The sequence below is a fragment of the Suricata suricatta genome, chromosome 6 (assembly GCF_006229205.1).
Source record: "Suricata suricatta isolate VVHF042 chromosome 6, meerkat_22Aug2017_6uvM2_HiC, whole genome shotgun sequence".
NCBI classification, from domain to species: Eukaryota; Metazoa; Chordata; class Mammalia; order Carnivora; family Herpestidae; genus Suricata; species Suricata suricatta.
This window is the reverse complement of record NC_043705.1, coordinates 14177710-14195047: the sequence shown is the minus strand read 5'-3', so window position 1 is coordinate 14195047 and position 17338 is coordinate 14177710. Positions and strand designations below refer to the sequence as shown.

The 17338-nt window shown below is 39.8% G+C and overlaps 1 protein-coding gene across 1 annotated transcript in view; it reads right to left on the bottom strand.

Annotated features, from left to right (window-relative positions):
• Positions 1 to 869: 869 nt before the first annotated feature.
• The window catches only part of LOC115293981 (nuclear envelope pore membrane protein POM 121-like), a 24543-nt gene continuing 8074 nt past the window's right edge, over positions 870 to 17338 (bottom strand). Inside the window, exon 2 of the mRNA XM_029941687.1 lies at positions 870 to 1051. Within this exon, the coding sequence (XP_029797547.1) occupies positions 1048 to 1051 (4 nt within the window). The 3' untranslated portion in view covers positions 870 to 1047. The remainder of the gene's footprint in view (positions 1052 to 17338) is intronic.

Below are 17338 nucleotides of genomic sequence, written 5' to 3'. Positions count from 1 at the left end.
AAGGGAATGAGGTACCTGTCATTCCACAGTGAATGACCCTAGCCCAAGATATGCTGCTATTGGACCTTCTCCTCCTTAGCACCCTTGAAAGGCACCTGGGAGATCATTTTTTTTTCCTCTAACACTAGACTCTCCCCTCAGCAGATCTGTCTCTGTCCCAATCTAGATGAACCTAGCCCTCCTCTGGCACTGGCCTCACAGAACCCTCTGCTTTGGTATTGGTGGAACATCTTGCCTTAGCTTTCCCCTCCTCTTTTAGGACTTATCTCTGATTCAGGCCTCAGGCACCTCGTTCTCTTTTATCTTGAACTATTGAAGCTCTTCTCTGCTGCGGCTCTCACTATCTTAGTGAAACTGGATTCAATAAAGCTAGAATGGAGAAGATGAGTGGCTGGTAGTGGTACAGTGGAATGGGAAGACAAGGGAGATTTGGTGGGGGCGGAGGCATAGAGGCAAGAGAGAAGGAAAAGCATATGTGGAGGACAGCCAACTGGCATCTGTCCAAAACCTGGTCCCACATACTGATCTGAGCACCCATAGGGAAGCTCATGGTGTTACTAAAGAGAGGTTTTATGATGTTCTGGACATAAATGCAGATGCTTCCATGGAATGACACAGAGAGTAGATCTGGGAGGAAAAAGTGGAGTTTTCTCCAGGCTCTACGTGGAAGCCAGCACTGCTGTTGGAACCCTGAGGAATGAGGAGTTGAGAAGTATCTGTGCCATCACCTCAGCCAACACATGAGCATTCCCATGACAGCCGAGGGGAAATGGGAGGATTCTCTAAAGGGCTGTGGACCCACACATGTGGCCAGCAGAAAAGGAGGAAAGAAATCATAAGGGAAAAGATGTACTGAACACAAGTATAAGTCAGATATGACAGCACTTTAGATGATTATCTTATTTAAGTATCAAAATGACCTACATGGAATGTAATACTGCACTACAAGCGCAGAGTACAATATATGCACTCATATTAGAGGGTCAGCTCATATGCAGATGAGTCATGATGTCACTGTCTTCAAGTTTGGTCTGGATATTAACTCCATCATCTGTAAAAGACGAAAAAAATAATAACGACTACATGATGAATAAAAAAGGGTAATAGAGGCAAAGCACTTGACATAACGGAGGACTTATAGAAGCCCTCCATAACTCTCACTTTTCATTATCCCTATTTTATCCATCAGTAAACAGAGGATTAGTAACTTACCCAACACATATATGAGTCCACATTTGAATGACTGACCGTAACACGAGAACACAGGGTCTTATCCATGGGAATGTACTTTGTGCCAACAGACTCAAAACTTAGTGTCTTCAGGTAACCATGCCTTAATATCAAGATGGTAAGGAGATTTATATATCAACCTAAAAACTTTATACCTATCTATAGCAGCTTTCAAAAGTAAGGGCTGAAAAAGTCATAGTAGATGTAAAATAATTAAACTTACTCCCATATCACCTCACTTAAAGGAACTATTGAATAATAGTATCAGGAAGAACAGAGGTGAGCCTAGAGAATAGACAAGGGATACAGGAAAAAGGATCCCAGAAATGTATAATTGTGTAATATAATTAGTGTCTTTACACATTTAAAACACAGATGTATAAATAACAAATTCATGGGAACAGTTAATGGGTATTGGGACTGTGTCAGGACCCTTCAGAGGAGGATACAAATATAGAATAAATGAGACTCTTGTTAGAAAATTTACAGTTAAACTGAGTTGGGTATGGGACTTCCACAGTGGCAGAGTGAGGTGGTCAGCAAACCCTCTCCTCAAAAAGCAGTGTTAGAGACACCAGAACTGTAACAAGACGGTATAAACTTACTGCTATTCCCTGTCTCCCCTTTAATGCAACAAAACATCCCAGAAATTATGCAGGAGGCAATAAAAAGACTCTGAAGACTGGAAAAATGAAAGTGGACTAACTAGGAACTTGAGGAATGACATGTGATGAGTTCCATGTGTGTGTGTGTGTGTGTGTGTGTGTGTGTGTGTGTCTTAATTTTTCATTTATCCAAGACTTGGTGCCAGAGAGCTCTGGAACCTAGAGATACCAATGGGCATATCCAAAGCAACAAAAACATAAAATCCTGCTCTCTCTGGCCAAAAGACAAGAACAGAGAAGCCCAACAGAGACTGCACTGGGGAGATTCAACCCTCACTCTACAGCTGAGTCATCAGGAAACAACCCCAATTGTTCATGGCAGCAGCGGCAGCAAAGCCCTTGGTCTCCTTGCCCTTTAACGGTGGCATAAGGAGATCTCAAATAAATGGCCACTGACTCCCTATCTTCAACAGAAGGTGGCCCAGGGACACTAGGCAACCCAGTGAACACTCACTGTCCCCACAGAGAATACCAGCAGGGATTAAGCAGAAGTCCCAGGAGTCCCAGAAGAATGGAGCAGACCAGAATAGTATTATGAGACTCTGGAATTAAAATGTCAGGTTCACAGGGACATCTGGGTGGCTCAGTCTGTTAAGCATCTGACTTCAGCTCAGGTCATGATCTCACAGTTCCTGAGTTTGAGCCCTGTGTCGGGCTCTGTGCTAACAGCTCATAGCCTGGAGCCTGCTTCAGATTTTGTGTCTCCCCGCCTCTTTCTCTGTCCCTCTCCCACTCATGCTGTCTCTTTCTCTCAAAAATAAATAAATGTTAAACAATTTTTTAAAAACTGTAAAACTCACAAAAATAGGTCAGAACATCAGGCTTACCTTAAATAGCAAAACTACCTGCTAAGTATAACATTGCAATAGGATAGAGTCTTTTAACATCATAACCAAAACATTGAGGATATAACAGAAAAATCATTCCTCATACCAAGAACCAAGAAATCACAGTTTGAATAAGAAAAGAATTGGCTGACACCAAAACCGGGATGTGTAAGATGATGGGTTGTTAAAGATTTTAAGGCAGGCACCATAAATAAACATCAATAATAAATTACAAATTCTCTCTGGAAACAAATGAAAAAAAGACCAAAATTTTAAGCAATAAAATAGAAATTGCTTTAAGAAGAAGAAAATGGGGGGGGGGGAGAGAAGAACCAAGCAGAATTTTTTAAATTTAAATTTTAGTTAACATACAGTGCAATATTGGTTTCAGGAGTAGAATTTAGTGATCTATCACTTACATATAGCAACCAGTGCTCATCACTACATGTGCACTCCTTAATGCCCCTAACCTGTCTAGTCCATCCTCCACCCACTTCCCTCCAACATCTTGTAGTTTGTTCTGTATCATTAAGAGTTTCTTGTGGTCTGTTTTCCTCTTTGCTTCTTCCTTGCCACCATCCCATATGTTCATCTGTTTTGTTCAATTCCACGTATAAGTGAAATTGTATGGTATTTGTCTTTCTCTGATGAACATATTTTGCTTAGCATAATACATTCTAGTTCCAACCATGTAATTACAAATGGCAAGATTTCATTCCTTTTGATGGCTAATATTCCATTATGTGTGTATGTACACACATATGTATACCATTTCCTTATTATCTATTAATCAGTTGATGGATATTATTAGAGCTCTCTCCATAGTTTGGCTATTGCTGATAATGCTGCCATAAACACTGGGGTGCATGTATCCCTTCCAAACTATAGTTTTGTATCTTTTGGGTAAATACTTAATAGTACAACTGCTGAATTGTAGGGCAGTTCTATTTTCTGTGTTTTGAGGAAGCCCCATGCAGTTCTCCAGAGTGGCTGCACCGGTTTGCATTCCCAGCAACAGTGCAAGAGGGTTCCCATTTCTCTGCATCCTTGCTAACACCTGTTGTTTTTGTGTTTTTAACTTTAGCCATTCTTACAGGTATGAGGTGATATCTAATCAGAGATTTGATTTTTATTTCCCTGGTGAGGAATGATGTTGAGCATTTTTTCATGTGTCTGTTAGCCATCTAGATGTCTTCTTTTGAAAAGTGTCCATGTCTTCTGCCCATTTCTTAGCTGGGTTGTTTGGTTTTGGGGTGTTGAGTTTGATAAGTTCTTTATAGATTATTAATATTAACCCTTGATCAAATAGGTCATTTGGAAATATCTTCTCCCATTCTATAGGCTGCCTTTTAGTATGTTGAATATATCCTGCCACTCTCTTCTGGCCTGCCAAGTTTCTGTGGACAGATCTGCTGTGAACCTAATCTGTCTTCCCTTATAGGTAAGGGGTTCTCCCCCCTTGTTTTCATAATTATTTCCTTCTTTTTGTATTTGTGAATTTGACTATGACATGCCTTGGTAATCCTCAGCTTTTGTTGAATTTAATGGGAGTTATCTGTGCTTCTTGGATTTTGATGTCTGTGTCCTCCTCAGATTAGGAATGTTTTCAGCTATAATTTTCTCACATACATTTTCTTCCCCTTTTTATGTCTCTTCATCTTCTGGGACTCCTATGATATAATTGTTATTATTCTTTAATAAATCACTGAGTTCTCTCTACGTTTTGTATTGTGGGTCTTTTGCCTTGTTCCCCACTCTTTTCAGCTTCATTATTTTCCATAATTTTATCCTCTATATCACTGATTCATTACTCTGCTTCATCCATCCTCTCCATCATGGCATCTACTGGAGAATGCGTCTCAGTTATAGCATTTTAAATTTCAGCATGACTAGATTTTAGTTCTTTTATCTCTACAGAAAGGGATTCTCTAGTGTCTTCTATGTGCTTCTATTCAAGCCCAGCTAGTACACTTGTGATCATGGTTTTAAATTCTAGTTCAGACATCTTACTTATATCTGTATTGATTAAATCCCTGGCTGTGAGTTCTTCTGACTGTTCTTTCTTTTGGGATGAATTTCTCCATCTTGTCATTTTTCCAGAAAAGAAGGGAAGAAGAAAAGAAACAAAGAAAAAGAAAACAAACAAACAAAACACCCCTAGATCCTGTTTGTGTTTTGGTCTACTTGTTAAAAAAAATCTAGATCCAAAAATAAAAATATAATATAATAAAGTAGGGGCACCTGTGTGGTTCAATAGGTTAAGCATCCTACTCTTGGTTTCAGCTCAGGTCATAATCTCAGTTTTTGAGTTCAAGCCCTGCATCGAGTTTCATCCTGACAGCGTGGGGCCTGCTTAGGATTCTCACTCTCCCTCTTTCTCTGCCCCCCTCCCTGTTCACATTCTCTCTCTCAAAATAAATAAATAAACTTTAAATATACACAATAATATAAATGTAATAAAATATAATAAAAAACAAGAAAAAATTAAAAGAATATGTACATATAAAATGTATAAATAAAAAATAGTAGTAGTTAAAAAAGGAATTGAAAAAATAAGAAAAAATGAAAAATAACAATAAAAAAATAAAGAATAAAGGTAAAACTGAAGTTAGATACTATTTTCCCTAGAGCTGAAACTTTACAACACTATGATCTGTAGACTTGGTGCAAAAGAGTTGTTTGTGCTGGTCTTCTGCAGGAGGGGCCTGCTCTGCTGACTCTCAGGATGACTTGTGTCAGTGGAAACACTTTCAGGATGTAGGGGTTGGGGACTGATATAAAGGACTCCAGCCTTCACTAGATGCACTGTATATACCTCTGAAGCCTGATGGTGCTGGGATGGAGGAGTAGATGGAAGATGGTGTCACTTCACCCTGTAGTCCCCAAGGAGGGGAACTCACTTCTGTTCAGGGGGCCCTTACAGAAAAATGTCCTAGGTTTTTGTCAGGTGCCTATCCTTAACCTGTCTGTGCCTGGCAGTTGGCACACCCAGCACCACAGTTCTCCTGTGTCTTATCTCTGGCATGTGGATGTGATTCAAAACTCCAAATTTTAAAGTAGACCCTGCTCCTTCCCTCTGCCCTTCATTGTCCTGTCCCAGAAAAGTAGGCACATGGCACACTAACAGTGGCTAGAATCTATTATGGCACACAGTGAAAAGCTATGACCAGGTTATTGGCAGTCTCTGCATGCCCCTGTCCCAGAAAAGCAGTCACACAAGGCAAGCACAGTGGCTGGAGTCTACTGTGGTTCACAGTGAAAAGCTATGACCAGGATGTCTGCCGTCTGCAGGGGCCGCTGTTCCCTGCTATTGAATGGCCACTCAATGGCTTCCAAGAGGACTATTGTCTTTGAAGAGGCAAAAACAAAACAAACAAAACCCTCCTCTTTGAAATATACACCAGGAAGGGGAACAATCCCTCCTAGTGTGACCCAAGGGATACACACACCACGGAGACTTATGAGAATCCTACAGGTCACTCATTCCCACCACTCTCTCCCTCTCTTCCCGATCACTCCCCATGAAAAGGGTTCCCTTCGCTCTCTGGTACTGAGGCTTTTCTCTCCCCCCAGTTCATAGCTCTGAACCTCACATCTGCCACATTCTCCCACTCCAATTGTACAGAGTGTTTTCTTAATCTTCAGACTGATTTCCAAATGATTTGATGATGAGCTAGCGGTGTTGGAAGGATGAGACAAGCGCAGCATGGTCCCACTCTTCTGCCATCTTAATTCCTCCAAAACCCCAGCTGGAAATTATACAACTGAAATAAAATAACATTTAAAATCTTGCTAGATAGACTCAATAGTAAGCAAAAGGATGGCAGAGGACAAGATCAGTGAACTTGATAACCAATCAGTAGAATTTACCCAATCTGAATAAAGAGAACACAGTAGATGGAAAAAAGGAGTGTGTGTTTGTGTGTGTGTGTGTGTGTGTGTGTGTGTAAGATCCTCAGGAACTTAAGCAACTGAAAAAAAAAGGAAGTCTAGCATTCATAGAATTTGTATTATCAGAGTCCCAGAAGGAGAGGACAAAGTGCAGAAATAAATATGTTGGAAGAAATTGGTTGGGGCCCAGTAAGCCAAAAACCTCCCCCATAGCCACTGTTGCCGGCTCTGCCTCGGGGCGCAGGAGAACTATTTGGGAAGTTGTGGAACAAAGTCGAGAGACTGTGAAACAACATTTGGCTTCCTGGACCGCACATGTGGCTTCTATTCATCCTGTCTGTGATTTTCTCGTTTCTTTGTAAAGAGGCATATACTTTTAGGCTTTGAATCAACTTGGGTCAGTTTGTGATGCCAGCCCTCCCCTTACTTTGCTTTCTAGCTCTTTGTCTGCTGTTGGGAGTTAACACAATCCTCTGCCAAAAGATTGCCTATTAAAGGTTAAGCGTCTTGCCCATGCATAACTGATGAGGGGCCTTAAGGAATGTAAATCTCCTCATAGAGTTCTTCAGGCTCATCTCATGCTTGGAGCCAGACTATTATTAGGGAATCCCTCTCTTGCAATGACTTGATAATTCCTGATAATTTACTGTTATTTACACCTGTCCTGTTAAGCATGACCCTTTCGGGACCTTGAACTATGTAACCATTAAAGAAATGATGTCATCACCCATGGTATATAAGACCCTGGCTATCTAAGTAAAACGTGGCTTTTCCACCATTCACGTTGTCTGTCTGGTCTGTCTTGTCTGTCTTCTTTCCTAGAGATATCGCACCGACACCAACCCCCTACTCGGGACCTTTCGCCTAGGGTGTGTGGGCTGAAAATTCCCAAATTTGGCAAAAAACATAAATCTACAGATTCAAGAAGCTGAGCAAATCTCAAAAAGGATAATAAGAAAAGAAAAATCCATGCTAGGACACAACAAAATTACACTTTTGACAACTAACAAGGAAACAATGTGATTTATTCTTTCAATGTTTATTTTGAGAGACAGCATGAGCAGGGTAGGAGCACAGAGAGAGAGAAAGAGAATCCTAAGCAAGCTCTATGCTCACAATTTAACTTGGGGCTTTATGCAGGGCTTGATTTCACCACTTTGAGATCATGAGCTGAGCTGAAATCTAGCTGGACACTAAACTGGCTGAGCTGCCCCAGGTGCCCCCACAAGGAAACAACTTTAAAACAGTCAGAGAGAAACAAGATATTGCATAGAAGAGAGCACCAATTTGAATGACAACAGATTTCTCATCTAAAACAACTGAGGCCAAAAAGAAATGGCACATTTTTCAGGTGTTGAAAGCAAAGAACTGTCAATTTTGAATTCCATGTCCTTCCTTCAAGAATGAATGAGAAATAATGATATCCTAAGACAAAGGAAAACTAAGAGAATTTATTACTAATAGACCTGCCCTTAAATGCTGACTAAAGGAAGATCTCCAAATAGAAAGAAAATAGTAACTGAGGGAGGTTGAGACCATAAGAAGAGAAACAATAGAATGGATAAAAAATAGAAGTAAATATAATAGCTCATGAGTTTTTTTAAATCATATTTTGCATAATATTCTCTTATAATTGTATTTCTGTTGGTTATGATCTCTCATCTCTCATTCATGGTTTTATTATTTGGGTCCTTTCTCTTTTCTTTTTGATAAAGCTGGCTAGGCAGTTGTCAATTTTATTAATTCAAAGAACCAGTTCCTAGTTTCATTGATCTGTTCTATTTGGTTTATTATTATTATTATTATTATTATTATTATTATTTTCTATATCATTTATTTCCAGTGAGGATCTGAGGGATCCTCAGATCACAGCATCTGCTCCTAAGCCTCTCCCCACCTTCTCTACCAGATCACTGCAGTCCCTGTCAGATTCAACACCAGCCACGGTGTGGACCTCTAGAACTCCAGTCTTTGAGCTCTGCTATTTGTAAAAACTCATAATAATCAGACCCTCTCCTTTTCCCGTCAATGGCCTTGAGGAAGTGTTTTCTTTGTGCAATCTTCTTTGTGCTGCTCTCTCCTCTGTGATCAGGGCTCCTCTCCTCTGCAGCACCTGCGATCCTTTTCTTCCACAAATCTTATCTCTGCACATCCTACATTCCATGATGTAATCTCTTCTCTCTGGTTGTGCTGTTTGTTCTCTCCATCCTCAGATCTGTTGGGTGTTCAGAATGATTTGATATTCATTGAGCTGTGTTCGAGGGACAATGCAAGCATAGGGTCCTCCTCCTACTCCACCATCTTAGCTCTTCTCATGAAGAAACTTGTTTATAAGTGTTTATAGCAGCTTTATTCCTGATAACTCCAAACTGGAAACTACCTAAAAGTTTTTCAGTGAGTGAATGGTTAACAAACTGTGGTACATCAATAACTTGAAATATGATTCAACAACAAAAAGGAATGACTATTGATATACGTAATTTGAATGGACCTCAAAGAAATTACACTAAGTGAATAAAGCCAATCTAAAAGATACTGTGATGTTGGGACCAAATATTTATTTGGTCTTCGTTTTCTTTCTGACACAGAGCTCCTGAAATCTTCGGCATTTCCTAAATAATAAGAGAAATGGGAGCATCTTTTGTTATATTTTGTCTCTTGTCCCAAGTTCCTGAAATAGCTTCAGAGAAATAAAGGTGAAAAGGAGTGTTTTGTTATCATATATCATACCATATGATATCATATATCATAAAACATATCATAACAAGTCCCTTCCCACCACACCTGAATTTGTTAAAGAAGTGACTTTTAGAAAGCTCTTAGGTAATCTAAGGATAGGGGCTGGCTGCCAAGACATTGGAACTTTCATCCCCATCCCCTGACCACTGGGAAGGTGAGAGGTGCTAGGGATTGAGTTCAATCACTAGCAGCCAACGATTTAATCAGTGGTGCCTGTGTAATGAAGAGTTCATTAAAAACCCAAGAGGACAGGATTTGGAGAGTTTCTGGTTTGGTAAACACATCCACATGCTTGGAAGGTGGTGCATGCCAGTTCCACTGGGGCAGAAGCGACTGCTATCAGGACCTTCCTGGGCCCCACCCTATATACTCCTCCATCTGTATCCTTTATAATATCCTTTATAGTAGAAAAAGAAAAAGTAAATGTTTCCCTGAGTTCTGTGAGCCACCCTAGCAAATTAATTAAATATAAGGAAGTCAAGAAGAGTCAGTAATTATTTGGATTTGTGAATGGGTTTTCAAGTGAAGATAGTCTTGTGGTACTGAGTTCTTTCCCTGTGGAATCTGATGTTATCTCCATGTAGTTAGTGTCAGAATTGAGTTAATACCTTTGTGGTGTTGGAAAACACACATCAAAAAGAAATAGTGCATGCCTTATCTAGCATTTTTGAAATAACGTGATTATAAAAATGGAGAATAGATTAGTAGTTTATGGGGGTTAGTGATGGGGTAAGGTGACTAAAAAGGTGTAGCATGACAGGCTTATGGTAAAGGTACAGTTTGTATATAAGATGTAGTGGTCTTCACATAAAGCTCAAGTGATAAAACTGCACAGAGCTGTATGTATACACACAAAATAAATTCATGTGTAATTAGTGAAATAATAAGCGTTGTGGATTGTACCAATGCTGATTTCTTGTTTTTTATATTGTACTATAGTTATTCACAATATTAACACTGGGTGAAAAGTGCACAGGACCATCCTATACATTTCCTGTGGTATATAATTAGTTAAAAATTAAAAAATTTAAAGCAATGATAAAACTAACACTTGTCATAAATGAAAGTTTCATGACTCTAGTAATCCACAAAAGGCATACAACAAATTGAGAAACATCAACAAAAACTACTGAACCCCAGGACAGAACATAGGAATCTGTCACAGTTAGCCTGAAGTTCTCTCTATCTGCCCACTCCTGGCTCTATCAGAACAGTATTCCTACCTGGACACGGCTAGCTGTTAAAACCAGACATTTCCCACTGGAGGTGGCTGACTTGATTTGGAGCAGAGAACAGAATGACCATACAGTGTTGGAAACAGTAGCAATCTTGGTAGAAAACAAAATGGAATGGCCAACATCACAGCAAGCCTTAGGTTGGATCCCTTAGAACAAGCAACAGACTAGAAGAACAGTCAGTCAGAAGTTTAGTAGTGCCATCTGGATAATAAGATGGGTATGGTAGGTCTTGATAAACTGTCACATACCCCTTGGAATCAGGAAGGCTGTGCACATGGGCAATGCTGTGTGCAGGCTCAGGAGAGACTAGAACATGCACTAGCTATGTACAACTCACTACTTGAAGGTGAGGTCTTATGTAAGCAAAGAAGATACACAGAAGACTGTGAAAGTTAAAAGTTGGCAGTAGATATATAACTGTCTGAACTCTGTGTTCCCCAATCCACACAAAGATCTATCAGCAAAGGATGGAAACCCTACTGGCTCAAGATGTTTCAGTGCAACTTAGGACCAATTGTTGGCTAATATACAGATATGCTAACACACAAGCAACCTCTAGGAAGCCAGACTTAAATATCAAGACGAAGAGGTGGAGGGGAGGGACCTGATCATAGATGTCAGTGGTTGCTAATCACAGAGGAGGTAGACTCCACAGCATTTATCCAAGAATGTCACTAAAACAAATAAAGCAACAAAAACAACCTTTAGAGTAGGGGAGAGTCAGAATCCAAGGCTGTTACATATATTACCTAAAATGTCTACTTAAAAAAAAATTTTTTTTTCATTTAATCCCAAGCAACATAGAATTGTGACCCATAGTCAGGGGGGAAAAAAACAAGCTTTAAAAACTCTTTCTGAAGGGGACCATTTGTCAGACATAGCAGACAAAACTTCAAAGCAACTATTATAAATATATTCAAAGCATTAAAAGAAAATACATTTAAAGAATTAAAGGAAAATATAACAATGACTTATTAAATCTCAGTCAAGAGAAAGAAATTTTAAAGACTGAAATGGGAATTCTGGAGTTAAAAAATATAATGGAAATGAAAAAATAACAGATTTCAGATCTTGTATAGCAGAAGAATAAATCGGTGGACTTGAGAATTCATCAATATGGGGGAGGAGCCAAGATGGCAGAGAGGAAGATAGCTCCGTAAACTTCCTCTACCCCATCTATCGAACTGCAAGAGCGGAAGGAGAAAATACGGACTCCAGAAAGAAAACAACCTCAAAGATACCTCAGTGAGTGAGTGTGAACTGGGGAGATTGGAAAACGGGCCAGCCCAAGATGGGCAGAAGAAGCGGGAGCCCCAGTCCAACACAAGGCAAGTGCGTGGAGCCCCTGAGAGACAAAGGAAAGAGACAGAGAGACTGAACACGTTCATAGTACTATCTCTGGGGAAGAGATAAAGAATGTTTAACTGCGCTCAGAGAGAGAAACTCTCACTCCATATATAACTGCTGGGTAGCCCGAATCCCAAACCCAGGTGGCGCAGGGAAAGAACAGCTTCCAGCCCTGCACCATCTCGGCGGGGAGTCAGCGGCTACAGTGGCAACGGCTCCAGGGGCACTCACTTCAACTTCAGTTTTGGGAGTGGGAGCACGCATCTCATTTCCATGGCGCATCTCGCCCCCAGCATTGGCAGTGCGAATCCCGAATCCCGGGTGCCAACAGGGAAAAAAATAGCCCCCACCCCTAAGAGATCCTGGCAGGGAGTTGGCAGTGGTGGAGGCCAGGGCATGCGCTCAGACCTGGCAGCACCCAGTGCCTCAGGCAATAGCTGCACAAATCCCAGCTGGCACCAAGAGAAACCCATTCCTCCCCCAACGCAATGGGGAACCTGGCTGGGGGCTGGGAATCTGCAGTTGTGTCTGTGACCGCATGCACTTCACCTCCGGCTGTGCACCTCGCCTCAGGCAGCACACCTCACCTCAGGCAGGGGCAGCCAAAATCCCTGCCTGAGCCAAGACAAACTGATCCCTTCCACTAAGAAGCCAGCCACCAAAGCAAGTATATCTCATCTGTGGTAGCATAAAAGTGCATGGACTAGAACCTTGAACCAAGGCGGGCTGGGAAATACAACTTGGCTCAGCTGCAGCACAAGGAGATTGGACTCATTAGAGTGGCCTACAATGTGTAGTTCCATGGAGCGTGCTGTCATTATACTCTCTGCAGCCACCAAGGTGGAGCCTCTGAGAGCAGCCCCCAAGACCTACTACACCACACCACACCTATCCACCAGGGGGAGCTGCTGCTTTTTTTTTCATTTTCTTTTTTTTTCATTTTTTTCTTTTCTTTTTTTTGTATTTATTTATTATTATTATTACCTCTTTTACTTAATTTTTTAAAAAAATTTTACTTCTTATTTTCCTTTCTCCTTTCTCCCTTTTTTTTCTTTCTTGCAATCCAGATATATTCACCTGTATCTCATCCTTACCTCTACCCTCAACTGGTCATACACTTTTAGACTTTCTATTGTCCTTTGTTGTCTCTGACCCCCTTTATTTCTTTCTCTTCTCTTCTTTTCATCTCTTTCCTCTCCATTTTCTTTCTTTCCTTTCCTCCTTTTAATGTGTTTGTTTGTTTGATTTGTCTGTGCATTTGTGTGCTTCTGTTCTCTCTGTGTTTTGTCTGTCTGTTTTCCTTCTTAGGGCTACTCCAAGAAACAAGCCAAAGTGTGCATGATGGCGAGTCCCAAATATTGCTGGTAGGGAAATAAAATATTCAAAAGCACAACAAGAGAAACTGAGAGACACCATTAAAAGAATGTCTCCTGAAATGACAGGCCCTGGACAGTCAATAAGCCTCCTTTAACAGAGTAATATTAACAGGTGCACAGTGCACAACGAGCTTCTTAAAGCTGATAAGAGACAAAAAACTAGAAAAATGACAAAACAAAGGAACTCTCCCCTGAAGAACCTCCAGGAAGAAGTCACAGCCACAGAACTGCTCAAGGCAGATCTAGACAAAATATTGGATCAAGAATTTAAAAAACTTGTCATAAAATTAATCACTGGCGTTGAAAAAAGCATCAAAGAAGCAACTGAGACAATGACTAGGAACTTTGAAAATAGATGGGATGAGTTTAAAAAGGCTATAAATGAAGTGAATAATAAAATGGAGGCAGCCACCTCAAGGATTGATGAGGCAGAGAGAAAAATAGGTGAATTAGAAGACATAGCAAAAGAGGAAGCTGAAAAAAAGAGAGAAAAATTGATCCAGGAGCAGGAAAGAAGTTGAGACCTGAGTGGTACAATCAAATGGAACAACATCCGTATCATAGGAATACCTGAAGAGGAAGACAGAGAGAAAAGTCCTAAAGGGATACTAGACTAAATTATAACTGAGAATTTCCCAAATCTGGGAAAAGAAATAGACGTTCAAATTCAAGAGGCACAAAGAACCCCCTTAAGACGTAATTTGAATTGAACTTCGGCACGACATGTCATAGTGAAACTGGCAAAATATAAAGATAAAGAGAGAATTCTGAAAGCAGCAAGAGATAAAAGGGCCCTAACATACAAAGGGAAACCTATCAGAGTGGTTACAGAACTATCTAATGAAACTTGGCAGGGCAGAAAGGAATGGCAGGAAATCTTCAATGTGATGAACAGAAAAAACATACAGCCAAGAATCCTTTATCCAGCAAGCCTGTCATTCAAAATAGAAGGAAAGATAAAAGTGTTCCCAAGTAAACAAAAATTGAGAGAATTCATGACCACCAAACCAGCCCTACAAGAAATCCTAAGAGGGACTCTATGAGGAAAGTGTTGCAAAGAATACAAGGTGCCAGAGACACCACTATAAACATGAATTCTAGGGAGAACACAATTAATCTAAACCCACATTTTTCAATAATAACACTGAATGTAAATGAACTGAATGCTTCAACCAAATGACAAGGGTAGCAGAACGGGGAAAAAAAAAACCCATCTATTTGCTGTCTACAAGAGACTCATTTTCAACCTGAAGACACCTTCAGGTTGAAAGTAAAGGGATGGAGAAATATCTATCAGGTGACTGGAAGCCAAAAGAAAGCTGAGTAGCCATACTAATATCAGACAAACTGGACTTTAAAGTAAAGGCAGTAACAAGAGATGAAGAAGGACATTATATAATAATTACAGGGTCTCTCCATCAGGAAGAGCTAACAATTATAAATATCTACGTGCCAAATTCAGGAGCACCCAAATACATAAAACAATTAATCACAGACAGAAACAATCTTATTGATAAGAAAGTGCTAATTGCAGGGGACTTTAATTCTCCACTGACAGCAATGGATAGATCAACCAGACAGAAAATCACTAAAGAAGCAATAGACCTGAATGACACATTGGAACAGTTGGAACTGATATATTTAGAACTCTGCATCCTGAAGATAGGAAATTCACCTTCTTTTCGAGTGCACATGGCACATTCTCCAAGATAGATCACATACTGGGGCATAAAGCAGCCCTCCATAAGTATAAACAAATAGAGATCATACCATGCACACTTTCAGATCACAATGCTATGAAACTTGAAATGAACCACAGGAAAAAGTCTGGAAACCCTCCAAAAATGTGGAGGTTAAAAACTACCCTACTAAAGGATGATTGGGTTAATCAGCAATTAGAGAGGAAATTAAAAAACATATGGAAACCAATGAAATGAAAATACAACAATCCAAAATCTCTGGGACACAGCAAAGGCAGTCCTAAGAAGAAAGTATATTGCAATCCAGGCCATTTTCAACAAACTAGGAAAAGCGCAAATTCAAAATTTAACAGAGCACCTACTGGAACTAGAAGGGAAGCATCAAGAGCACCCCAAATCCAGTAGAAGAAAAGAAATAATACAGATCAGGGCAGAAATAAACAATATAGAATTAAAGAGAACAGTCGAGCAGATCAATGAAACCAAGAGTTGGTTCTTTGAAAAAATAAATAAAATTGATAAACCTCTAGCCAGGCTCCTCAGAAAGAAAGGAGAGAGCACCCAGATAGACAAAATCATGAATGAAAAAGGATCGATTAAAACCAATCCCTTAGAAATATAAGCAATCATCAGAGATTACTACGAAAAATTATATGCCAACAAACTGGACAACACAGAAGAAATGGACAAATTCCTAAATACACATGCACTACCGAAATTCAAATGGGAAGAGATAGAAAGCATGAATAGACCAATAACCATTGAAGAAATTGAATCCGTTATCAAAAATCTCCCAACGAATAAGAGCCCAGTGCCAGATGGCTTCCCAGGGGAATTCTACCAGACATTTAAAGCAGAGCTAATACCCATTCTTCTCAAACTATTCCAAACAATAGAAATAGAAGCAAAGCTTCCAAACTCATTCTACAAAGCCAGCATCACCTTGATACCCAAACCAGACAGACTCAGCAAAAAAAAGGGAACTACAGACCAATATCCTTAATGAATACAGATGCAAAAATACTCAACAAGATACTAGCAAATAGAATTCCACAGCTTATAAAAAGAATTATCCATCATTATTAAGTGGGATTCATTCCTGGGTTACAGGGCTGGTTCAATATTTGCAAGTCCATCAATGTGATACATCACATATATGAAAGAAAGGATAAAAACCATATGATCCTGTCGATAGATGCAGAAAAAGCATTTGACAAAATACAGCACCATTTCTTAATAAAAACCCTTGAGAAAGTCGGAATAGAAGGAACTTACCTCAACATTATAAAAGCAGTTTTTGAAAAGCGCACAGCTAATATCATCCTCAATGGGGAAAAACTGAGAGCTTTCCCCCTGAGATCAGGAACACAACAGGAGTGTCCATGCTCACCACTGTTGTTTAACATAGTGCTAGAAGTCCTAGCATCAGCAATCAAACAACAAAAGGAAATAAAAGGCATCAGAATTGGCAAAGAAGAAGTCAAACTTTCACTTTTCGCAGATGACATGATACTCTACATGGAAAACCCGGCAGACTCCACCAGAAGCCTTCTAGAACTGATCAATGAATTCAGTAAAGTTGCAGGGTACAAAATCAATGTACAGAAATCAGTTGCATTCCTATACACCAAAAATGAAGCAGCTGAAAGAGAAATCAAGAAACTGATCCCATTCACGATTGCACGAAAAACCATCAAATACCTAGGAGTAAACCTTACCAAGGATGTAAAAGCCTAACCATACGATGAAAACTACAGAAAACTTATGAAAGAGATCGAAGAAGACACCAAGAAATGGAAAAATATTCCCTGTTCATGGATCGGAAAAATAAACATTGTGAAAATGTCATTATTACCCATAGCAATCTACACATTCAATGCAATCCCCATCAAAATTGCAACATTCTTCTCAAAACTAGAACATACTATCCTCAAATTCATATGTAACCACAAAAGACGCCAAATAGCCAAAGTTATATTGAAGAAGAAAACCAAAACGGGAGGCATCACAATCCCAGACTTTAGCCTCTACTACAAAGCTGTCATCATCAAGACAGTATGGTACTGGCACAAAAATAGACACATGGACCAATGGAATAGAATAGAGAACCCAGAACTGGGCCCACAAATGTATGGCCAATTAATTTTTGACAAAGCAGGAAAGAGTATCCAATGGAAAAAAGACTGCCTCTTTAGCAGGTGGTGCTGGGAGAACTGGACAGCAAATGCAGAAGAATGAAACTAGACCACTTTCTGACACCATACAAAAAATTAACTCAAAATGGCTGAAGGACCTGAATGTGAAACAGGAAACCATCAAAACACT